General features: G+C 43.4%; 1 protein-coding gene across 11 annotated transcripts in view; it reads left to right on the top strand.

The window, feature by feature from the left end:
* The window catches only part of MAPK10 (mitogen-activated protein kinase 10), a 99444-nt gene extending 75803 nt beyond the window's left edge, over positions 1–23641 (top strand). For 5 of the 11 annotated variants that reach the window (NM_001318225.4, NM_001318224.4, XM_004941103.5 and 2 more), the window contains exons 9-14: positions 838–909; positions 12669–12851; positions 14029–14153; positions 15288–15351; positions 16082–16159; positions 17078–23641. In NM_001318225.4, coding sequence (NP_001305154.1) covers positions 838–909; positions 12669–12851; positions 14029–14153; positions 15288–15351; positions 16082–16159; positions 17078–17262 — 707 coding nt within the window. In that variant the 3' untranslated portion in view covers positions 17263–23641. Of the gene's footprint in view, positions 1–837; positions 910–5948; positions 6021–12668; positions 12852–14028; positions 14154–15287; positions 15352–16081; positions 16160–17072 lie in introns of all 11 variants that reach the window. The other 6 variants (XM_025149638.3, XM_420551.8, XM_046940132.1 and 3 more) reach the window with 3 other exon arrangements.
* Positions 23642–24137: the final 496 nt, after the last annotated feature.

Genomic DNA, 24137 nt, shown 5'->3' with positions numbered 1-24137 from the left:
TTTCTTTCTGAGCACACTGTGTCATTCTGTATTTGACCTTTTTTCTTGAAAGACTTGAAGGGGAGAAAAAAAAAAAACACTCAATTCAAACATATAATGTGACTGTGTTCATTACACCTAAAGCCTGAATGTAGGATCAGGAGGATAAGAAACGGTCTTGTGGGTACTTGTCCTACAAAACAATGATTTATTTTGGCATTTATTTTGAGTACCAATGGAGTAAAGGAAGACTGCAGACCACTCTTATGCTCTGGTTCTTTCCAATTGGTATGTAGACACTGACAGGCACATGCTGATGTAGAGAGGATGTGGGTTCAGATGCTTAAGCAGCAGTTGTAGGTAGTCCCTAAGTGTGGTACTTATCCATGTGGCCTTTGCTTACAGGAGTAGTTCCATTGGGAACCTCCTGTGCACTGCTACAGGATGGAGTCCACAGACTACGCAGTTGCAGGTGGGCTTTGTTTCGACAGTCACTGCCTGGGCTGTTGGCTTTGCTTTTTCATTTCAAAACAAATTGAGGGTTTTTTTTTCACCATAAACTCAGCGTACGCCATGATTTGGCACAGTTGTTACTGGACAATGGTGAGCCTTTTTCCGACAGTATTGGTTTTGAACTTCTTGCACCATTGTTGCTCACCACCCCCAAGCCAACTGACACAGCTTGTACTTATGTGTTTATTTGAGCTTCTGTGAGATGTGGGGAAAGAAAAAACTAAAGACAAAATGATTGGTGCTGCTCTGCTCACCCTGCTCTTTGTCCCCTGCTTTAGAAGTGAAATGTCATGGTTAACTTTGCTTTTTTTCCTCCTTCTCCACCTCCTGTCTCTGCTGTCCTAGTGGATATATGGTCTGTGGGATGCATTATGGGAGAAATGGTTCGCCACAAAATCCTCTTTCCAGGAAGGGATTGTATCCTTGTGCCATGTGCTGCAGCTTCACCCATCATTTGTTCCTCTCCTCCACCCACCCCCTTTGCTGTGTAACAAATGTACCAGGATTACAAAGATAGAAGCAAGAAATTCAATCCCAGAGGTACGAGTGAATAGGAATAGCGCACTGCTGATATGGACAACATCAAAAATGAAAAACAGATGCACAGAATTATTTCAGCCAAATAAATTATTTTAATGGCTGTAATCATTCCACTTTATGCAATTCTTATGTGATACTGATAAGCAATATAGGAAACAAACATTACGATTGCAAATTGGATAGCTTTGCTTGTTGTTCTTCAAGGGAAAAAGAGATGAAAAAAAATCCTATTTTGCCCCTTCTGGTTCCTGTAACTCTGTTTTTCTGCTTCAGTGATTTGGAAACAGTGACGTTGTAGCATTTGTGGTGACATCATGATCTTTTGCTTGCTAATGCATCACGGATTTGGGTTTATATCAATGCTGTATGGGCTCCCAGTTGGGTCAATACAACATTTTTTTCCTTGAAACAAGAAGAAAAATTTGACTCACACAGTTTAAGATGTCTGTATCTCCAGTGTGGTTTCCAAATGGAAATGAAGTAAGGTGCTCAGTGTGAAAATGAACTTTCCCTTACTTGCATGATGTCTGTCTTGTAGATTAAACTGCATTTCCTTCCCATCCTGTTCTTCTCATCTTGGGCGATATTATTTTTGCCACTTCCAGGGTGGTGAAAGCAATATTAGAAAATGAACACAAAGAGGAGGTGCATACTGAGTCTTCAGTTTAGCAAGCTCAGCCAGACAACCCACCTGTATGGCTGGAAGGGCAGGGAGTGCACAGCTGGCCCATCAGAATAACATCCACCTACATGACTTGTTTTTTACACATTCAAAACCAAAGCAATTCCTTTCAGCAAACTCACAGAAAGACTTTCTAAAGATCTGTGGTCACAGAGACTAGCAGTTGGGATGGAGAAAATCCCACTTTGTACACATACAGTCATGGAACCAATGATTTTTTTTCTTTTCTTTTTCTAGCTCTCCATTGATTTCTGTAGTGTTGGACAGTTAGGTGCTGCTTGGCTCTGAAAATATTCAGATCTCTAAACGCCATACTCTTTTCCTCTGGTTTTTTTTTTTTGTTTTTTTTTTTTTTAAACATTCAATGAAAAACTGCATGTTGTAATAGATGTGCGTTTCAGCTATCAACAGCCAGGACACTTCCGTTTGAGCAACTTGGAGATGTTTTGATCATTTTTTAGCTTATTAAGTAAGCAATCAAAATACAGGGGAAAAAGAAAAGATACTTCAGTGTAAAAATGTAGCACCGTGGTTAGCGGATGGCTCTCCTTTACAGCAGGAAAAGATACTGGGTCCTGCCCATTTCTAGAGGCAAGATACAATAAGTCTTATAATTTAAACCACGTAGTTTTGAAAACAATCATGTGAACATAGGAATTGTTATTTTTCTTTCTGACTCCGATGTCTTATTTGGGGATAGCATCAGAATATTGACTGAGCTTTTGAACAAATCCAGAAAATATTGTGTAAATTTGGTGTGAGATCAACATTGCAAATCACTGCAGTTCCATCCCTGGAAATGTTGTGTGTCTGGGCTGGGCCACAGCTGCTATTGTGTGTTATCAGTGGCTTTTTTCCAGGTGATTTGGAAAAAAAAGAATGGGGGGATAAGGAATAAAAGGAATCCGAGGTTCTTTATCTACAGAACCTGGTAGGACACTTAAACCAGAGCAGGGCAGAGGATCAGCCATTCCAATGCTGTCAGTTTGCAGTAAGCCCACTGCTGTTCCAAAAATTGGAATATCTTCCATCCATCTGGAATGTAGCAGCAGGAAACCGCACAGAAAATCCCTACATTTTAGTTGCCCAAGGTAGGGAGGTTTCTTTGCCTGACACTGTCAAAAATGCACCTTTTGGTTGGTTTCCAGATGGATTTACAGATCAAAGAATTGCTGGCAAATCCTAGTAGGCCTTTGTAGTCAGCTGTTTACTGGATGCTTCCTCCATTCCTGTCTCAGTTACTTGGGTATTGATGGGAACAACTGAAAGCTGCCCAGCTCTGAGTGCTGCAGAAGTACGAGAGGTTTTGAAAGCTCCAGGACTAGGCTGAAAGCTGTGTCCAGCTCTTAATAACTTCCAAATTTCAGAGAATTTCATGTTATGGATTGGAAATATATTTGTGTATATTTTTTTTAAAGGTAAGACAGAACTCAGAACAGTCTGAATAATTTCGTGTGAGATAAATGTATTAGGGTCAGAGCTGCTGAAGCCACAGCAATGTTCCAGTGTCCCATGTAACTCAGTAGGAAAGAAACCAGGGTAATAGCACTTATTTTCAGTAGCAGAGAAGAGGAATGGAAAGGTTCATGTTCCAGTGAGTTTATATGAGAGTGCTTAATGAGATCAAGTCTGAAATACTTCTTTGGCCATAGAGATACATTGCAATAACAGCCCAGTGTCTTAAGTTTGGCTTGGTCTAGGGTATTTATGATCTATTTGACGTGGGATCAGAACCAGGGAGTAGCCTAGAGGAATATATATAGTGGAAATACTTCCACGTGGTTTGTGGTGTGCACTTACTTGATCTGGCTGTGCCAGGGAGGCATGCGGTGTCCTTGGAATACTTGTTCTTATTGTGAAGTATATGTACACACTCAGGTGGACTGATTAAAAAAGATAGTGTTTGGGCATTAATTTCAGGAGAGCTTTGTGCAGTGAGCTGACTCACAGAGATTTTTTTAAAAGGTAATAGTAATAATTAAAAACCCCTCACTCCTGGTAATCCATGTCACAGGTGTTCTGATGCAGAAGGGACCTCTCGCCAAGGGCTGCCCAAATCTAAGCCATTTCACTTCAAAGACTTGGGTAACAAGTTGTAGATTTAACTCATTGCCACTCAATTTTGGATGAACCTAAAGCATCAAGGCAAAGAATTGCTGAGACTGTGCCTAGAGCCGTGTACATATCTATGTGACAGCAAACATCAGCGAGCATTTCTTTGAAGTTTAAGGATATTCCACAGTTTTGGCGAACCATCACCAATCTTTAGGAATATCTTGCATTTGGGAAAAAAAAAAAATTAAACCAAGGTAAATTTTCATGGAATTGAGTGAAAATGCTCTCTGGGGTGTTTGCTTTTCTGATGTTTGCGCTACTGAAATATCTCATGCTCCATCTGAGTTTGTGTTGGACTCAGTGGAACAGAGGACTGAGACTAGTGGAGCATGGCACAGTGCTCGCAAATCCTTCACAGGTTTCTGACCACTGCTGCTGGATACAGGCTGTAAAGAGCCCCTGACCTCCAGCTCACTGCTTCTCTTGAACATGCAGTGACTCTTCAGCTCTGATCTGGTTTATTTCTGATTGGCTCAGAAGAGCAGCGGGGGGAAGGCAAGGAAGAAGGCACCGATTATTCTCTTCAGTTGTCAGATATATTCAGATGTTTATCTTCACTACTTCTTATTTGGCAGTTTTAGAAAGTTTCCTTGCCAAAACTTGAGGAGCAGAGTAGAAGAATAATCTCTGCCTCACAGCATTTTCAGTTCAGTAGGCGGCCAGTGGAACTTCTTGGCCACAGCATAGAGCAGTGATGTCCCAGGGCAACCTCTGGCAATACAAAGGGGTTAACAACAGCTGAACAAACAACTGCTTGCTCAATCTTCCCCTAATACTTTGCATGCTATCCAGCTTGTGATGAAAGCAGCAACAATTTGCATCTCTGGGTTTGCTTATTGCTTCCCAGCAAGTAGCCTTCTGTTCATTTCTCTATTTGTTTAACTATTTATTTGTTTTGGAGAGATTCAGCTTCTCATATGCTAAACAAAGCAGCAGATAACCTTTAGACCTGGCATGGAACGTTTTCCTCGGATTCGGACATTAGCATTCAGAACCCAATCCCTTTCTAGCTGTTGCTCGGTGTAACATTGCAGGAATACATGTAACCCAGCAGCATGATGCTTTCCTTTTTCTCCCCCAGCTTCTGGCCCTGAGAGAACAGGCTGTCTCTTTTCATGCTTCCATGCCCTATGGCTTAATCATAGAGCAAGGACAGCAGAGGTAATGTGGTTTTATGGTATCAGTACTGGGAAAAGCACCATCTTAGTTCCATGCTGGATGTGAAGAGTGTGGTTTCCATACCGTGTTCCCATTTGGATAGTGGCTAGCTGTGTTTAACCCAGCTGAACTGCTCTTCTTTGTAACAGGTGAACAGTTCCCTGATTTGCTCTGGAATTCAGTGCAGAAGGTACAGCTCAGAGCTGTTGTGTCTCCACTGCCCCATTGACAAATGGGCGTTCCCTGTCACATAGAACAAAAATCAGATTCCTGAACCTTCAGTACACTGCTGGCCTCACGGACTGCTGATGGGTGGGAGCCAGCAGGCTGCAAGGGGGCACTGTGGGAGTCCAGCGGTCTCCACAGCTTCTCTTCACACCCCTGAGTAAGAGGTGAATGTGTCTTCATGAGATTCAGGCTGCTTTTGTGGCTTCTGTCTATTCAGCTTCAGGAAACACAGACGTATCTCTGTAGCTGAAATGAGAAAGGAAAAGCAGTTTGCATCTCTTCAGTGAATGCAAAGAGCGGCGTTCACCTGGCAGTGCAAAGTGGTATGAACCTGGATAATGAATGAAAATGGAAATGTTAAAAGAGAAAAAATATACCAATTGGTGAATTTGAATTATAAAAGGTTCTTATGACACAGTAAGCAGCTGTGGATCTCATTCAGGTTGTTGGGTTGGTTTGTTTTTTGTTGGTTTTTTTTTCTGTTTTTGTTTTTCATTTTGTTTTGTTCTTGTATTTAATATTATTGTATTTCCACCATACTGGGGTCAGGAAAGTTGTCTGAGTGGATTTCTCCTTGGACCTGCTGTGCTGCCACAGCCCCTGCGTGCATGAGTGGAACAGCTCCTCAGAGTGCAGGGCAGCTCCTCTGCCACATGCGGTCGGATACGTCTCTCATTGATTTGTTGTTGTGTTCCTGTTTGCTTGTTTACCTCCATTTCATTTCTGTTTTCAGTCGACATGTGGTCAGTAGGGTGCATCATGGGCGAAATGGTTAAAGGTGCAGTGTTGTTTCCTGGCACCGATCGTATCCTTCCTCATGGCAGCTTGGCTTAGTGGGCACCCAACCCTTCCCCTCCAGTCCCACACACAGGGCTGCTGCTGACAAACAACGTGCTGTATCCAAGCAGTGGGGCTCAGTCTCACCTCCAAATCCTTGAAGTCCAAATGTCCGTAAGCCATCCCCTTACAGCCTTACACACAGCAAGCTTGTTTCTGGCTGTGCTGTGTTACCAATGTCTGGACATTGTGAGTTTTTCCTGCCCTGTAACTGAGAGTCCTTAAGTTCAGGCTGTGATGCAGTGGGCACAAGTTGCTGCTCACCCCGGGATGATGGGAGAGAAGCTTTGCAATCAGGAGGCAGACAGGAGTAACTCAGTCCTGATTTATGGTTGTTATGCGAGTGGTGCTGGGGTAGGAAAGGAGAAAATGGCCACAGGTTAAGGATTTTCACCAACAGAGTATATGTGCATAGCGTTACGTACATACTAATTCAATGTAGTGCTCCATTTGTGGCCCCACTCATGCTTTAAAGGGTACAGTATTTTCATTAAAATATAAAAAAGGAATATCTGAAGAGCAGAAAATGAATGGGAGTAGGCAATGGCAGTAATCTTTTCACAACCTCATCTAATAATGTTCTGCTTTGAGTTTTGCACCAACTGGTGCAGGACCGAAAGGAATGCCAGAACTTCTGTGAGTTTCATGCGATCAGAAGTGCAACTCGTTTGCAGGTGTGGCAGAACACCTCTCACTTCCCAGTGGCCCTGGAACTTGTTAGCGCTATTAGTGTTCCAGGAGGGTCTGGCCCAGGTTGTGCCACTGTGTTTTCTGTGACTGGAGGGGTAATAATCGCAGTACGGGGGTTGAGTGCATCTCAGTGCTGCAGTCTGAACTGCTTTAGGGCTTTGGACTGAAGTGTTGTAGGATTCCATTTGAGAAATCTGCAAATAAGCACAACAGAAATTTATTGAATCATAGAATGTTTTGGGTTGGAAGGGATCTTTAAGATCATCTAGTTCCAACCCCCTGCTTATAGGCAGGGACACCTCCCTCTAGACCAGGTTGCTCAAAGCCCCATCCAGCCCGGTCTTGAATGCTTCCAGGGAGGGGGCATTCACAACCTCACTGGCCAATCTGTTCCAGTGTCTCACCACCTTCACAGTAAAGAATTTCTTCCTAACATCTAGTCTAAATCTACCCTCTTCCAGTTTAAAACCATTTTCCCTCCTCCTCTTGCTACCTGCCCTTATAAAAAGTCCCTACCCAGCTTTCCTGTAGGCCTTCTTCAGGTAGTAGAAGGCTGCTTTATAAGGTCCCCACAGAACCTTCTGTTCTCTAGGCTGACGACCCCCAGCTCTCTCAGCCTATCCTCATAGGGAAGGTGCTCCAGCCCTCTGATCACCTTTGTGGCCCTCCTCTGGACCTGCTCCAACAGCTCCATGTCCTTCTTGCGCTGGGAACCCCAGAACTGGGTGCAGTACTCCAGGTGGGGTCTCACGAGAGCAGAGTAGAGGGGCAGAATCACCTCCCTCGATCTGCTGGTCATGTTTTGGGTCACTGCTATCACGAGGATATAGTCGACGTTCTGGGCTGCAAGCGTACATTGCTGGCTCATGTTGAGTCTTTCATCAACTGACGCTCCCAAATCCTTCTCTTGAGGGCTGCTGTCGAGCCATTCTCCACCTAACCTGTATCTATGCTTGGGATTGCCCCAGCCCTGGTGTTGGACCTTGCACTTGGCCTTGTTGAACTTCACGACGTTGGCAAATTGTAAGTGTCCTACACAGTGCTTTAAAATTGCTTTCTTTCACACAGCTGCAGAATTATTTGAAAGAGATCACACAAAGCCTCCATAATTAAACCATTAGGGGCAGTTTCTTACTGCAGCAACCCCCGTGAAATCAGTACAAGCAGCTGCTGATGCATTTGGGATTGTTCTGTAACTGGGCTGGCGTTTGTATTTACAACACGCTGCTGAATTCGCACTGTGCTTCATGCTTTGCTCTGCTTTTCTCTGTTCCACCAGCGTCTGTTCAGCACCACAGGAAGAGGTCTGCTGCCATTACCGGCCAGCAGGGTGTCAGGGCCATGGTGCCTCATGGCTGCATGGAACATCACTGGCATCTCTGCAATACTGTGGTTAGAAATGCTGACTGCAGAATGAACTGTTCTCCTCCCAGCGGTTAAGGGTTACAGAGCATTCCATATCACTTCTGTTTCCCGATCAAAATCGTCCATGCAGCTGAATGAAAACACATTTATAACAACATGCAGTGATCTCAGGTGGCCGTGGAAAATTCACAAGCAGAAAAATAGGAAATGTAATGGTGTTAATGCAGAGCGAAGTGCTTGGCTCAGGTATGGCTCTGCTCCTCTCACGGAGTATCTTTGGATCCCCTGAAATCAGTTTGGATGGTGGAGCTGAGAGCAGAATTCAGCTGCAGTTCTTTTTTAAAACTCCAGTTCTGAGGAAATGCTTTGCAACGTCAGAAGTCCCTTAGGCCTTTCCTGAACCCTGGAAATCTAAGATTTCTCTGCTACTTCTGCTGCATGGACATGATGGAGTTTAACGTGAGTTAAAGCTCCTTCCTCCCTTCCTTCATGAAATTTCAAGGTTGAGAGCAGTGGTTCTGCTTACAGAGAAACTGTTCTCAGGAAGCTAGGTCATACTTTTGCCTCAAGCAAGGAGGGAAGGGCAGCATGATTGGTTGTGTTGCCTTGGGAGCAGTGTGGGGAGCTGCTGGGCCTGGAAGCAGAAACCTATTCCACACACTGTGCTCAAAGCTGTGTGCTTTTCTTCCCTCAGCACTACATAAATGATCTGAAGAGGGAGTTAAGGAGGTGTCTTGGGTCCTCTGTATCTGGTGAGCTGTGTATCTGGTGAGGCATAGTGAGGTGCATTTGTGTTTTTTTACCTGCTGAATGCATCTGGGGCACGTAAGGAAGAACGTGCTTTAAATTGAGTAGTTGGGAATGTTTACAAGGAGATACAAACCATTCCGTAAAGAGATGTAAAATTCATGTGATGTGATGAATAAATGCCAGAGACGGCCACACAAGCTGTCACTTACGGAATCTCATGCTACAACTGCAGTCTGTTTGTGCACTTCATATTGATTTTCACGTAAGATTTTCACACAGGTTCACAGGTCATTTACAAGGTGTTTAATGCCAGCGTTCCTTCTGCTCCTTCTGGGCGAGGGACACCATCACCATGCATCCATCACAAGGACAACAGCGTATCACACCCATGATAGGAACGTGGGCACAGCTTGGATCAGTGCGAATAGATGCTGCAGTGATGAGGAGAAGTCCATGAGGGACGTGGTGAGATTTATCCAAGAGAAAGATTCAGTCCTATTCTATAACATCTGGACTGTCCACTCAGCACTGATTTGCTTTCTGCTGCATAAGCAAAGATGCTCTGCAACTGAATGAAGTTGCCAGCTAAAAAAAAAAAAAAGTACAGTAGAAGATTTTAATTAAGGCATCATCACACTTCTCCATCTCAAGGGTTAGTGGCAGCTGCACAGCCATCACCACTGTCTTCTAACAGATGATCAGTGGTCATTTTTTGAAACTGTTTTCTGTATGTGCTAAGTGTGGTTTTTATTTTCATACGTTCTACGACATCACATATATAGTCACTGCTTCTCTTAAAGTGGCAAAATATGTTTATGGTTCCGGTTTTCCAAATGCCCCCTTCTTCTCAAAGCAATCCCCTTGTCACAGAAAATATCCCATGTTTTTGTCTTGTTAGATGTTACCGTTTTGTATTTCTTCTGCTTTTATTGTAAACTGTGCTGACATCAGTATGCGAACTATGGTACCATGAGGAAAAAAAATTGTCTTGCACAGATGACTCCCACAGCAATGTGGGTTGGGTGTTTTTCTGAGTAGGGTGGGAGAGAGAGAAATCCAATGTCAAAGCTGGATGTGGGTTGAGCAGCTGTTGGTACAGTTTGGTGTTGGGGTGAGGAACGAAAGCTGCTCACAGTAATGATTCTAATTCGACAAGTTGGGTGCATCAAAAACTGGGATTAAACAGTGCAGTCAGTTTTCATTGATAGAGAATACACATTTAAGGCGAAAACTCCCAGAAGGGTGGTCCTTTAAGGTGCTGAGATGATTAGGAGATAAATTCACCCTCTCTGTCTGTTATGAGGGAAGAATGCCATGACCAGGTCATGTTCGTGGTGCTTACATTTAAATATAAAAACAAGATTTGACACTCTCCTGTTGTACCCAACTCCAGAAGATATGTGTTAAGACAGAAGGTGCAAATCCTGCTCTTATGCAGTGAGACCAGCGCAGATGTGTGCTTAATAGGTGAAGACAGTAGATTCCAGTCTGTTGGGCAGGAAAACATGATGTTCTGCCATCACAGTGCCATCCAGCATGGCTTCAAAGCCCTGATAAATGCAGGCATTTTGGTGAAATAACAGAGGGTTCATACATACAGTCTGCTGGTGCTGTTTGAGGAGGATTTGGGAAAGAGACACTCTTATCAGAGTCACGCTTTTAAGTAATGTGGAATAGCAGTGCTTGGTCACTGGGCATGGCTTGGCCATTGGATTTGCAGCAGGAGACTTTTATTCCTCCCTTTTTCAGGAGAATAAACAAATGCTAATTAACTGCTGAAGGTTAAACAGCTGAGCACTCTCGGGGAAGAATGAGGGGCTTAATATTATGTGTATTATACAGCATCATCATCCTATTGCAAACAGTATCTCCTGCATAGTCTCACTGAACTTAAGAAAATATAATTATTGACTCAAAAACCGTGTCATTCATGTAGTCAAAATATTAGAAGGGAAAAAATTATTTCTATTTTGATGGTAGCTAGCTTTAGCATAAGGGCAGTAATTTCTACATTTCTTTCTTTAATCACAAACTGGGTTGTTTTTTTTTTTTGTTTGTTTGTTTGTTTGTTTTTGTGCAACTGCAGAAGTACTTTCTGTAGTAATTCTTTTTCTTACAGTGAACTACTGTAAATTTTCCCTCATAGCCAAGCTCTATTTCCTTATTGTTTGCGTATTTGCAGGAATATAATGGAACTCAAGGCTGCAGTGCAGCTGAAGGAACAAAATGTGGTTCTTGTGAAATACAATTAACAATTGCATCAGTGGGATTGGGAGCAAAAGTGATGTTGAACTTTCAGCCTGTACGTCTTGATAGTTGGCTTCTTTGTGAAAACAGAGTGCTGTGGGTTTGTTTTTTTTCTATTACATATTCTTTACTGTACATTCAAAATGCTATTATTTTCCATTAGAAACTCTGTTGGTTGGTTCCGCCATTGGCCAATAAACCCGGGTCTGGACCGCCTTCTCTCCTCAGAGCAGGTGCTGTGTGCATAGCTGGTGTGTTTTCCTCAGTCTTGTGTTTGGGTAGGGGACACCTGAGGTGACTGATAGTATAGACTATGGTGAAGAGGCCCAACGGTCCCCATAGATCACTCAGTTACACAGAACCCATTCCTGTGACCAAAACTTGGTTTTTCCAGTCTACTAAAGCTGAGCATTCCTCAGAAAGGCCTCCATCCACGAACTACAATGTCACCCTTGATCTTCTATTCACATTCTTTATGAAACACTAAGGGTACTCCTCGAGCGGCTACGGCCCCAAATCCTTCAGTTTTCTGTTTAGGAAAAGGTGTTTAAATAAGTTTTATTCTTTTAAATGCTTTTGATTAGGCTGTAATTTTTAAATGCATTATTTTATTGATTTATTATTTATTTATTTAGTATTCAAAGAAGACATTTCAGGAGAGGCCGAACTAAACCTCTGCTCAGTTTTCAAATTATGTGAGAACCCCTGGTTTCCATTTCCTTAAACGAGATCACTTCTCTGAAGATCTGAAGCAGCTTCTGCACCAGCAGTCTGCTTTTTGCCCACTGTTATCTACCATTATCTGTTTTCTGTTACCCTCATCCCGTGGGCCCACATTTTCTCCTGGATTGTGAGGAAGTGTGCTTTGTATTTGACAGACTCCTCCACCGTTATGACACCAGTAACATACACAAGCAATACAAACATCATTCCTGTGCTGAAAAGCTGTGGATGTTATCTCATAAAAGCTTATTCCCCGTAGGTACTTCCAAAGCACTGATCACTACATTTCATAGTGTAAATGTTCCCATGTCTGCATGTGCTTCTCCCTCCACTCTTTCTTTTTTATCGTCATCTCAAATTCTTAGCACTGTGAATTAGCGCTGTGATGTAGAAATGGTGCTGTGTTTCTGGTCATACACTTAACTTATTTTTAGGCACAGTAAATTCTGTTCTGAGAGTGGTTGCAAGAACCACAGATTTTCTATCACGTGTGTGATGATTGGCTCAAGGAAACAAAATCTGAAGGAAAAAGCCAAAGAGTTCAGTACAAATTACCTGTAATAAAATGTACTCCTGAGCATGAAAACCTGCTTGCTATCTGTCACTGCCACACTCGTGGTTGGGTTTGTGTGTGTGTAATGATCACAGATAATATAGACATGTGAGAAAGCGATGTCCTTGGTGGGCAGGAGGACCTGGGGGCATAATCACGGAGAAGCGAGTGCCTGCAGAGAAGCTACATGAAGGCAGTGGGAACCTCTGGGGATTCCCAGGCAATGGTCATACAGAAAGGTTGGGGTTTGGGGCTTGTGTTGGATTTTCCTTAACTCCCAATGTCCAGATATTGACCAGTGGAATAAAGTCATAGAGCAGTTGGGAACACCCTGCCCAGAGTTCATGAAGAAGCTGCAGCCAACGGTGCGGAACTACGTGGAGAACCGGCCTAAGTACGCTGGCCTCACCTTCCCCAAACTGTTTCCTGATTCTCTCTTCCCAGCTGACTCAGAACACAACAAACTCAAAGGTACGTACCATAGTTCGCATGTCAGCAGCCACCATGCAAGGGAGGTTTCTTCCACTTTTTCCTCTCTGTTGTTGCATGCCTATTTAATGCATTCAGTCAGGAAGACTTGATGATGATGTTACTGGATATAATGCTCCATGTTATATACAGTGACATGTTTTGCAGTGACTCCAATCATGTATTGAAGCCACAGTTTACCTTAGCAGGACTTAGATCTTCAATTAGAAAGAGTGATTCATGTGCGTTTGGTATCAAAAGAACAACTCTTTGCAGATCTGGAACAAACATGTGCCGTGCATCTGTCTTGCATCTCATCAGTTCTGCTGGGTGCTTACAGGGGTGACCCCTAATGGCTCTCAGTTGCTTGCAAGGTGTGTGCCAGCACATTACCCAGAATTATTCCTCTTCCAGTTAACGGCTGCTTCATAGCATGGCTACTGTGAGGGCAAAGGAAAGGGTCTGAGCAAACACCTTGGGACACACAGAATTCTGTACTCCTCCTCCAATAAATTTGGGTAATGAACTGGATTTGGAACTGATGAATAGAAATGACTGTCAAACCGTGTTGTGATATTTTGGATGCAGGGAGCATGTGCATTTGAGCCAGAGAGTGCCACTTTTAGGATGCAGTGTCAGAACAAGAAACGGTGCCTTAAATGAATTGTGCTTCTGCATCACTGTATCAACCCATATCCTGCTTCAGTAATTCTCTGAATAATGTTGGCAGTTCCCTTTCATACTGCTTTTACTGTCAGATGAGAGAACTGATGATATGTTACTTTTTACACCATGTTCTTCTTTACGTTTGTTTTTTCTTTCATGTTTTCTGTAGCGTGCTACAGACTAAATTATTCTGAGTGCGGGATTCCTTGGAACACGGCACGGGTAGTAAGAATTGCTGGTGTTTTTCACGTGGGTTTAGGCAGTTTTTATTAAAAATTCCAAACAATAATAAATTTTAAAAAGCAAAGAAAAAAAGAAGAAAAGATTATGGAAAGCTGAGCCTGTTCTGATAGGCACAGAGCTTTGTGTTATCTTCAGGTAAAATCAATCATGGCACATCACAGAGCTCAGCATGCATGTAGGGCTCTAATTTTCCTATAGCCCAGTTAATCTTTCCCTGAGGGCAATAAGTATTGGTGCCAATCACAGTGTTTTCATGCTGTCCATGCTGCAGCCAGCCAAGCTCGGGACCTGCTGTCCAAAATGCTGGTCATCGATCCAGCCAAGCGCATATCGGTGGACGAGGCCCTGCAGCACCCATACATCAACGTCTGGTACGACCCCGCCGAGGTGGAGGCGGTGAGTGGGGTGCAGCTCTGTGCTGCGGGCTGGAAAAGTGCATGTTTGGGATGGTGCATGGGTTCCTGCTGCTTTATGGCAGCTCAATAACAACCGTGCTGTAAAGGAAACTGCTTGTGTCTGTGCTCCGGGAGGTGTGTAGGGAAGAGGAGAATACACATACATTCCCATACAAAATGCTGAAGCCCAGAGTCAGGCAAACTGTAGTGGAACATAAATTCCTAAAATGATGGATGGGTTCATGTGTGTTCCTGGGCTATGGGATGCGGTATAATATGCATAGGTATAAACTCAAAGGTGTTCAAAAATGGTGTATGGGAAGAGTGCTCCATGTGCAGTGGTAGAAATCCAACTGACAGCAACAGGAAAATAAGGCCCCAATCCCTGCAGAACAAAAATAACAATCAATTTTTGATTGCATGAGTTTTTTGTACAATGCATGACTCAGAGGTGCTCTGTAGGGGATGGCTTTGCCATCTACAGAGCCTTTAATTATGTGTACTTCTTTTCTTTAAAAAAACAAGAAGTTTCATCAGTCTGAAAAGCAAACTAAGAACTGCAGCCACTTCCATAGAACCATACAGGTGCATTAGTTTCACAAAAGCAAGGTCAAATATTCCACTACTTTCATGTTTTGTTTCTTATATACGTTAACTACAGTCTATGTTCTACATGTGGCCCAAGGCAATTCCTCTTCCCTCAGTGCAGCACAGGCGAACCAAAAGGTTGCTTACTCGTGAGCTATGGTATTTAATACACAGCCTTAAAAATGTCAGTGCATATTATTCTGGACTGCTGTCTGTTTGGTACTCTGATTGCCCTTTGCCTGTGCAAAAGTTCTGCGTATGGGATTTCTGGGCTCAGCACGAGCAGAATGATGGCAGCGCTGACCAGATCCCATTACAGCACAGCTGTGCCTCACGTTCCAAAGAGGATGAGGGAGAAGCACAGTCCACATTAAGAGCTGATTTCCAGAGATGCTGACACTTTTAATATTCAAGTGTTTGGGTGATTTGAACGCGTGGGAAGATGAACAAAGAGGGAGAGGAGATTTTATCTTTACCTAAGTAAGTAGTGGTAATTACTTATGGTATAGTGAAAAATGTACTGAATAGTTTTGTTCCTCTTCTGCAGCCACCCCCCCAGATCTATGACAAGCAGCTGGATGAGCGGGAGCACACCATTGAGGAGTGGAAAGGTGCGCACAGCTCAGAGTGAGGTGGAGAGGCCCCATCCCACGTGTGTTTGTGTAACTCCTCTGGCAGCAAGAACCAAATCCAGCCCTTCGAACTGCTGCTTGATAATGAAAATATTGCATAGGTCACTCTGAAAGTAATGCCTCCTATTTGTTCCCTTGGAAATGACAACAGATACGAAAAGCACAATAAGACTATTTGCTAGAGGAAATTCCCAGCTAAAAAAAAAAATGCTGTTTTTCAGCATACTCACCACCATTATTTATGCATTTTTCGCAAGCAATGAAGCCAGTCTGCATGCTGCTTTTGTGAAAATCTGCATGGCCTTACTTTTGGAGCAGCCCTCACAGATACAGATATCCTGGGTACTGTCATTATCAGTGCAGATTACATTATTTCATTGAAATGTTATTACAAAACAGGGTTCTGGTTTAACAGGAGGGTACCCCACCATTTTTCTTACAGCAGAGAAAGCTGTACTGCTCCATTTCTAGGTAGAGCAGCATGAAATAATGAAGTGTTCTAGTGTAGCCCTGTTTGTCTCAGTTCAGCTCCAAGAAGAGCTGGCAGTAGAGGGTGGGAATGGAAGAGAGTGGTTTTACATGAGCAGAGCTGTCGGGACTTAGGAGGACGGGGTAAGCTTGGCCTATGGGGGGCACTGTTTCACCGGAGGATTTTGTTGTTGCTGATCACAGGCAGTTTTTGTTTGTAACTTGCAATTCTTGGTTCCAGAACTCATCTACAAAGAAGTAATGAATTCTGAAGAAAAGACGAAAAATGGCGTAGTAAAAGGACAGCCATCTCCTTCAGGTACTCAGCCCCAGTGAATAGTGCGGATGTGTTTTCTGTGCTGACAGGAAGAAAACAGAAACAGCTGAAGCATTCAGGTGCACCAGAGATTATATAGACTAATTTCAGAGGTTTCAGGGTAATTCAGTGTTTTAGTGGGTTAAGCTTTATTAATGGAACTTCAGTGCCATGTAAATGCTTGAAATGAGGTCTGCTTGGAATCTGGGACTGAGCTGCCCTGGTAATAATGGTAAATAATTGTTATGGATGCAATAGATGTTTAGCCGTGTTACTGATAACTTCATGGAGGTTTCTCATTTAGCAGAGTCTGAATGACTGTAAAGGTTAACGCTGTCATTGTACAGAGGACAGGTGAACTGTGATGCACAAAAATGCTGTCACAACCAAAATCTTGGGTTTGGGCACCTGGTCCTTAACTAAGAGAGAAAGCAGCTTTGCCTCCCCACACCCATGTCTGCATTGCCACCACATCATCTGATACCAGCCCATGTATTGGAGGGCTGTTGTGTTTGGTTGGTTGGGTTTGGTTGTTTGTTCGCTCGTTGAGTCTTCATGCTGATATTCACATGATCCCAGCTGGCATCTGATTGTTGGGTGTTGGTAATGCTAAGGAGGCTGATAAGAGGTGATAAGGAGTGATAAGGATGGGATGTAAAGCCAAATAAGATGGCTTCATAAGAAACTGAGGGATAGGAATGGTGTGAACTGTACCTCTTCCAAAGAGACTGCTGAGGGGGAGAGTTTCTGGGTAAAATATCTGATATTACCCAATGTCTGAAGCCTGTAGGGCCCATTTTCTGCTCACGTTGTTCAGAACGCTCTGAACATCGCCACAGGGTTGCGTTCTCTGCTCTTTGACCTGTGAGAGGTTCTGGGGTTTCGGGTTGAATCACGGTGGTGTTCATTTTCGTAGCACAGGTGCAGCAGTGAACAGCAGCGAGAGCCTCCCCCCATCCTCATCGGCCAACGACATCTCCTCCATGTCCACGGATCAGACGCTGGCGTCCGACACGGACAGCAGCCTGGAAGCGTCGGCGGGGCCACTGGGGTGCTGCAGGTGACTAGCCGCCTGCCTGCGGAACCCCGCCTTCTTCAGGGGGTGACGGCGTCCAGAGGGAAAGCAACAGAGCTAAGGGACGGAGGGAAATAAAATGCACAGATTTAAACGAAACAAACAAATCTTTTCCGCCTGCTTCTCCTACAGAGCTATGTAATGCAGCTCAGCTCCAGTGTGTATGTAACTCATAGTTGCTCTGCTTTGGTCTTCTTACGATGATGCTTTCTGGGGTGGGGGAGGAAAAGGATTCTTCAGATCCTTTTTTTTTCCCCCCTTACAAGATGCAAAATTAATGGCTGCAAAACCAGCGACCCACAGCTGTCCTCTCACGCTGGCATGACAAGGTGCGCAGTGCCACTCCACAACACACCAGTGCGGATCTGCCCTCACTCTGCTCTGTTGTCTCCTGCTCCCTGGGGCAGGGATAGATATACAGTTAGGGATATACAGATAGGGATACACACGTTTTTTCCCCATGCATGCAGAGCACACACACACGCCAATGGCTGTGTGTGCAGCTGTGTGCCTATAGGAACTCGTCAGTCTGCACACATACTCAGTGCACCACACAACTACATGGCCCATTTCAGGTGAGCAGCATACATACATGGGTGCTGTTACCCATGTATATGTCGTGTCCTTGGTCATGGATGAGGCTGCACAGCTTGTGCAATTATTTGTGGAAGTGAAAATAACCACACTGAGCTGTGGCTCCCTCAGACCCTTGAAGATGTAGCACCAACGTTTTTGCTGATAGCTGTGTATATATACTTAAAGGCAGTTTGTATTGGAGGATGGTGCTGCAGAGCTTCACGCAACGTTTGTGAATATTGGGAAGAGTACTGATTTTTAGTGCGGATACACTCAGCTAAGAGCAAGTTGGAAGGAAGTACATAATATGTTTTTGCAAGGCATGGGGAGCAAGAATGGAGATTCTTTTTGCATGTGTATGCCCAGAAAGGTTTATATCGTGAAGCAAACTTCTGTCCGTATTCAGTGAGTTATCTTTCTTTATAGAGAGACTCACTGCTGTGAGTTCCAGATATATTTGTATGTTAGGGGATATTACAGGGTTGGGGAACAGACAGACCACAGTCAAAACGACATTCAATGTTTATTTTTGTATGTCTTTGTTCTTACTGAGTTCAGCATTGGATATCTGCAGCCCTCCTCAGCATGTTTGTGGCCAAGAGATGGTTTCTCCTTCACTTCATTCCCTTGCAGAGATCTCCACCACTGAGCAAAGACTACCCTTCCCTGTGTGTCTTTGTCCATTCCTTTGCTTGTGACAAGTCATCCGGCTCCCCAGAAGCGTTACCAGCTGTGTCACATGGAAAATATGCACAGAGTGGGTCCAGAGAAGGGTAATGCTTTTCCAGAAGTCAACAAGAAAAACCGTTTAGAATATTTCATTGGATACTTTAAATTCACCAGTTATGAAGTATTCCAAATTCTCTTCCCCTCTCCTGGAATATAGCTGCTCTGTTGGGTGGCTCACACACCTGCTGTTCTGCTGTAGGATAGGAAAACAATTGGAGTAGCAGGTCAGGTTTTCTTCAAAGGGAAGAAAACAAGAAATGAATCTTCTCTCCAGGGTTCTGAGGAGGGAAGATAAGAGTGCATATGAAGTCATTTCAGACTTGGTAGCGGATCCGTGCTGTAGTAGGACATGATGTGGTTTTTTTCCTCCAGGGATGTTTTTGGTTGATTTTTGGGAAAGAAAAAAATAAATACAATTAGGTCTATGATTTTCTAAAAACTCATAACAGTAACTGTGAAAGCAATAATTTACCACTGCTAAAATAGTTAGCAATATTCTTTCTTAAGCCATGAAGCTTCAAGTCGTTGTTTGGTGATGTAACGCTCACTTCAATGCCAGTGATCATTAAAGTAATCAAAGCAAACAGCAATGCTTTGTAGGCATGAAGGCAATAACACCACGGTGACTTCTTAGCAATAATGAAATGCTTCACCTCCAGATTTAAATCATCATACCTATAAATAGTACTTAGATGACCAGTACCTTTTCCCCATTCCTTAGTTTGCACTATTCCAGTGTGTTGTTCGACCCCTCACCCCAAAGAAAACTCTAAGAGGCAGAGCTGCATGTAAGAGGAAGGGCAAAAACTGGACAGATGCAGAATATCAGCATGAGGAATATGCTCTTCATCACCAGCCGTGTTATGGAGATGTGACAGACGTGATAGGGCCACTTACAGTGGATGGGTTCTTGCAGATTTCCCATGTTTCACACTGAGTCCCATAGCATAATTTGGTCTGGTTTGGGTTCAGGCGTGCTGGGCAGCAACCTGGGAAGCACATGATATATTCTGCAGATGGGCAGTGAATAAGCCTATAGCACAGAATGTATACAGCTGTGTTCCCAGCAGCCAATTCTGCTAACAGCAGTGCTGCACAAATGTTTTGTGGCTACCATAGGGATGCGTATTAAGCTTCACAACTAGCACGTGCTTCTGTCTTGTGTTCGGTAGTGCTCAACACAAGCGCGTGTTGAAGTGCCTTGCTGAAATGGGCCCATAACAATGGCTGCCTTTGGTTTTGGCAGTAAATGAGTTCATCTCCTCTTCAAGAAGCTCTGTTTGCAGGAGGAGATTTAGGGCTGTCCACATTGGACACCAGAAAAAAGCCATTGATAACACAAAGCAATAGTCTCTTTTGGTCCTGGTCCTCATATGACCCTGGCCACGCTGAGCGGTGGCTGTCACATAGGGCGTTTCCTCTGTGTCTGTGGGTTGTTGCTGCCAACTGTATCCCACAGGAGAGTGTGTACTCTCCAATATGGATGACACTGGTGACAATCTGTAGCTATCCTAAGGTGCAGACAGGATATTCCTTTCAGATCCTGGAATTTGGAGACCCTTCTCTTCAGGTCCTGTTCCTTACTATCCCAAAGCTCTGTGTAATGTGACCATAACAGATGTATCTTTTTTCTTCCTTCACAATGACCTTCCAAATCTACCTCTTCCATTACATGGTCAGTACATATGACTTGAGGAACAATTTTCACCTCATTCTCAAGTTTGCAGCTGTAGGTGTAATTACAGATATGTAAAAAATTGGTAACATAGAGGTGTAATGGCTGTTTTTTCAAAGCACTGAGGCACTGGAACCGCCATCAGCCTCTTGGCAGAAGTGCAGCAATGGCAGTTTGTTTTTCAGTCAGAGTTGCTCCTGAAAGACATCATTCCATCCCTTTTCTTTTTACTGATGAGTTTAACTGAGGAGGTAGCATTGATTTGCTTTGAGTTGATGGAAGGCTGCGTGCGTTTTCAGTCCAGCAGTAAATTTTGACATCGCCCTTCAGATGCTCACTTGTCAGCCAGAATAGTGTATATATATTCTATCAGCATATGATGCATCTTCAGTGATTTCAGGTGTTTGTTTGGATTGGTCACAAACTGAAGTATTTGAATGACGCTCTTGCTGGGAACCCACCAACACTATTCAGATTTCCATGGTATGGGTATGTACAGGCATTTGTAATATATAAAGGAGAGCTCACATTGGAGTGCAAGTACAGTAACTTGTCAGAAAAAAGATAGAGAGAAAGAAACATAAAGCCTGGTGAGTACTTCCCTGTGGCTCTACTGTTTATCCACTGGCACTGATCAGTTCCTGCTTAATGCTGGCTGGCCTCAGGAGATCACACGAGCCGCATGGTAATGTCACTATATCATTCTTGTACTTTTATAACAGAATCTGATCATAGGTATTTACATTCATTTACATAGCTTTACTTTCAAGATTTGGGCTAATAATCCTGAAGAGATGAGATCTGTCAGTATGCCTCTAGGAATTTTTTTCAAAATGCTGCCACGACACTGATTTGGACTGTGTTCTTCTTTCCCCCCAACTTATTGGCTCATGGAAATACGCCAGTAGTCAACATTAGAGCTGCTGAAGGGAGTCAGGCTGAGCACATTTCACCACCTATGTAAAACAGTAGAAATATTTTAATTTGAGATAACCTTTAGAAGCCACTTGTCTGATAAATGTTGCAGGATTTTACGTGATCAAAATTAATGATTCGAATTTCAGATCTGTTTCTTTTTATGCTTACTGTTGGTTCAAACTTTTGTGTGAATTCAAACATGCAGAATAATGAAAATCTCTCACCCCTAAAGTTTGTGAGATGAAAACAATGAATTTCCCAGCAAACTCAGTGTGCTTCCAGGGAGAGCACTATGGAAGGAAACCTGCAGAGGAGAATCAGCCTTTCCTTTTAGTAGTCTGAAAATAATAATAATAATAAAAAGGGCTGAGTGTTTTACTTGACCTGTAAGTTGTGTATGTGTGTGAAAGAAAGAGTGCATGCAGGTGTGATTTTTAGAACATCAGTGTTGTACTCATATTTGACCCAAATTCTCATTATGGATAAAGACTGTAATTGTGACATAGCAGCACATCTTCAAGGAGCTGAGGTCTGTGCTTATTCAACTTCCACCACCTCACAAGGACATGAGGAAGGTTCACTGACTGCGAGCTCACGGTGACCTTGTTCACACACACATGCACACAGAAAGAAAATCGTTGTGCACAAGGTTTGAATATTCCACAAGTAAGTAATGTCTTAATTAGAAAGATGTTTGGGGTCGCAGGGCAATAGTGAGTGTGTCACCTTCACTGATGAGCTGGAAAATAGAGCTGTCCATAGAACTGAGTGCTGAACGTATTTGCAACTTTGCCAGCGCAGCCATTTTTTTTCCTTCCTTTTCTCTCTCTCTCTCTCTCTCTCTCTCTCTCTCTTTTTTAATTAACTATTGATTGCAGGAAATGAATGGTTTAACTTCATTTTTGTTCAGGCTCTTTGACCCATAGCAAGTTTGAGTTCTAAAGAGGGTTTGATTCGACAAAAGAATGTTGAAAAACTCCACCTGAGGCTCTTGGTGCCTTCTTACCTGAGAGTGAAAAGCTGAAAAGCACATACTGAAGGAGGACAGTCATTTTGGGAAATAAGTGTATCCCTCCCATGCTTGTCATTTTGGACAGGTACGCCTGTCTCTTTACTAATTTTCACTGAACGGGGCCATTCCTGTCTTCTGGAAAGCAAGGTATTCATGATGTATATAGTTGTATGGACATTTTTTCTTCTGTAACTAATATGTAATCAACACACAACTTCTGTTTGATCTTTTACAATAAGGCCACTGTATGCCTCAACACGGTTGACCTCTGAGCTTTCCCTGGTCAGCCACATGCTGCAAAGGAGGGTGCTGGAGGGTTCAGTGTACATATAGAAACATGTATAGTTAGTAAATGGAGTAAGTGGGACTTCTGGCCAGTATGCGTTAAAGCCACAACAGTAACAGAGCTCCAGATCTTAATGAGCAAACCAACTGTTCACCTTGCCATGTCTGTCCTGTAGCAAGACCTAAGCTGCACCTGCCTGTAGTTCTGCATGATCAGACTTTGGAGTATAACCAACACGGTCTGTAATGTATCGGTGTTGATAAACATAGTTTTAAAAAGAAAAAAAGAAGAAGAAGAAGAAAAAAAACCTAACTATCTAAAAAAGCTCATCCAACAAAAGAAAATCAACAACAGTTGAGAACCCAGACTGGAAGTGGAGATGTGTCACATTGTGTTAAACGGTGATGGCTGAAAGCAGTGTCAGCGCCAATGGACTGCAGTAGTGACGCCTGTAAGGATCCAACTTTATTTCTGTACTGTTCTGTTCTTACCCTGTTGTTTTTGACTGTCTGTTGTTCCCTGTGCAGAGTACAGGGGAGAAATTTGACTCTGTCATCCCTGTTTTACGGGTCTATGTTAAATCACTTATTTCTAATTTCTGTTCATTTGGCAATTACCAAACCACAATGGGAACTTCGTTTTCCTCATGTGTTGGAAGGAATCCCATCAGAGCTGCTCTTGAGGACACTTCTTACTGCTGCCCTGGCTCCTGTCAGCTGAATGACTTTGCAGCATTCCCAATAAACAGCACAATGCAGCAAAACCATATTGATTGAGGGCTTCGTTAAATGTGCTGTGCATCTGTACTCAATGGGGCTCAAAGTCACGCGGGGACAGGACTCGGTTAAACATGGTATGTACTCTATGCATGACGCCTATATTACACCTTTATGACCTTATAGGGGGAAAACTGCTGATCTTTTCAGATGTGGGTTCGGACTGTTTTTTTCTTTCTGGAGCAAAGGTGTATGAATCTGGTCCCTATGCCACACACCGCATGCTCCTGCCCAGAACAGCTCGTGGGGGCTGAGGCGGTGCGTGGGCTGTCCAGGGGCCATGCACGGAGGTGAACCTCATGCTGTCTGAATGTTTCCTTGCCAAAAAGCCTGTATGTATGCCAAGCAGGGGAGACCGTGGCTGTTCTATAAGGAGTGTTTGTGTTGTTTACTTTACAACAAGCTTTGCTAATTAAAATAGTGTATTCTGGAGTCCTATGTGAATGGCATGAGGGGTGTCAATGACAAAGAGGCAAAGTACGCTCACCTGCTGGTCCTGTCGCTGTAGTGCTTGCTCAGGGACTCAGCTGCAAACACGTGGAAACTGCCAAATTTGCAAAATCCAGTTAGTTCTCTGGCTGATGCATTCCATAGGCTTAACTCTGCCAGCAACCATTCATTTTAAAAGGAATTTAGAAGGCTAAGGGTGTGTAAGGGCACCTCAGCGCCAATCAGACTCTTTGGTTTCACATAGCTTAAGTTTATTCCTCTGGTTCACAGCCTAAAATATTGAAAAATTTGCAAGGTGACGGGAGAGAAGGAAGAAAAGCTGCCAACTAACAGCTATTCCTTCTCCCATCTCTGTCCCCCATTAAAAATATATATATATAAAACTAAACCAAGCAAATGAAGCAAACAATGAAAAGAAATAACGCACCATTTGAAGTCACTGTCTGTAGCTGCTTTTTCACACAGCTGTAGGCGTTTCACTCTG

This window comes from Gallus gallus, chromosome 4, assembly GCF_016699485.2.
Source record: "Gallus gallus isolate bGalGal1 chromosome 4, bGalGal1.mat.broiler.GRCg7b, whole genome shotgun sequence".
In the NCBI taxonomy this organism is placed as follows: domain Eukaryota; kingdom Metazoa; phylum Chordata; class Aves; order Galliformes; family Phasianidae; genus Gallus; species Gallus gallus.
Note: the sequence above shows the minus strand (reverse complement) of the source record. Positions and strands in the feature narration are given on the sequence as shown.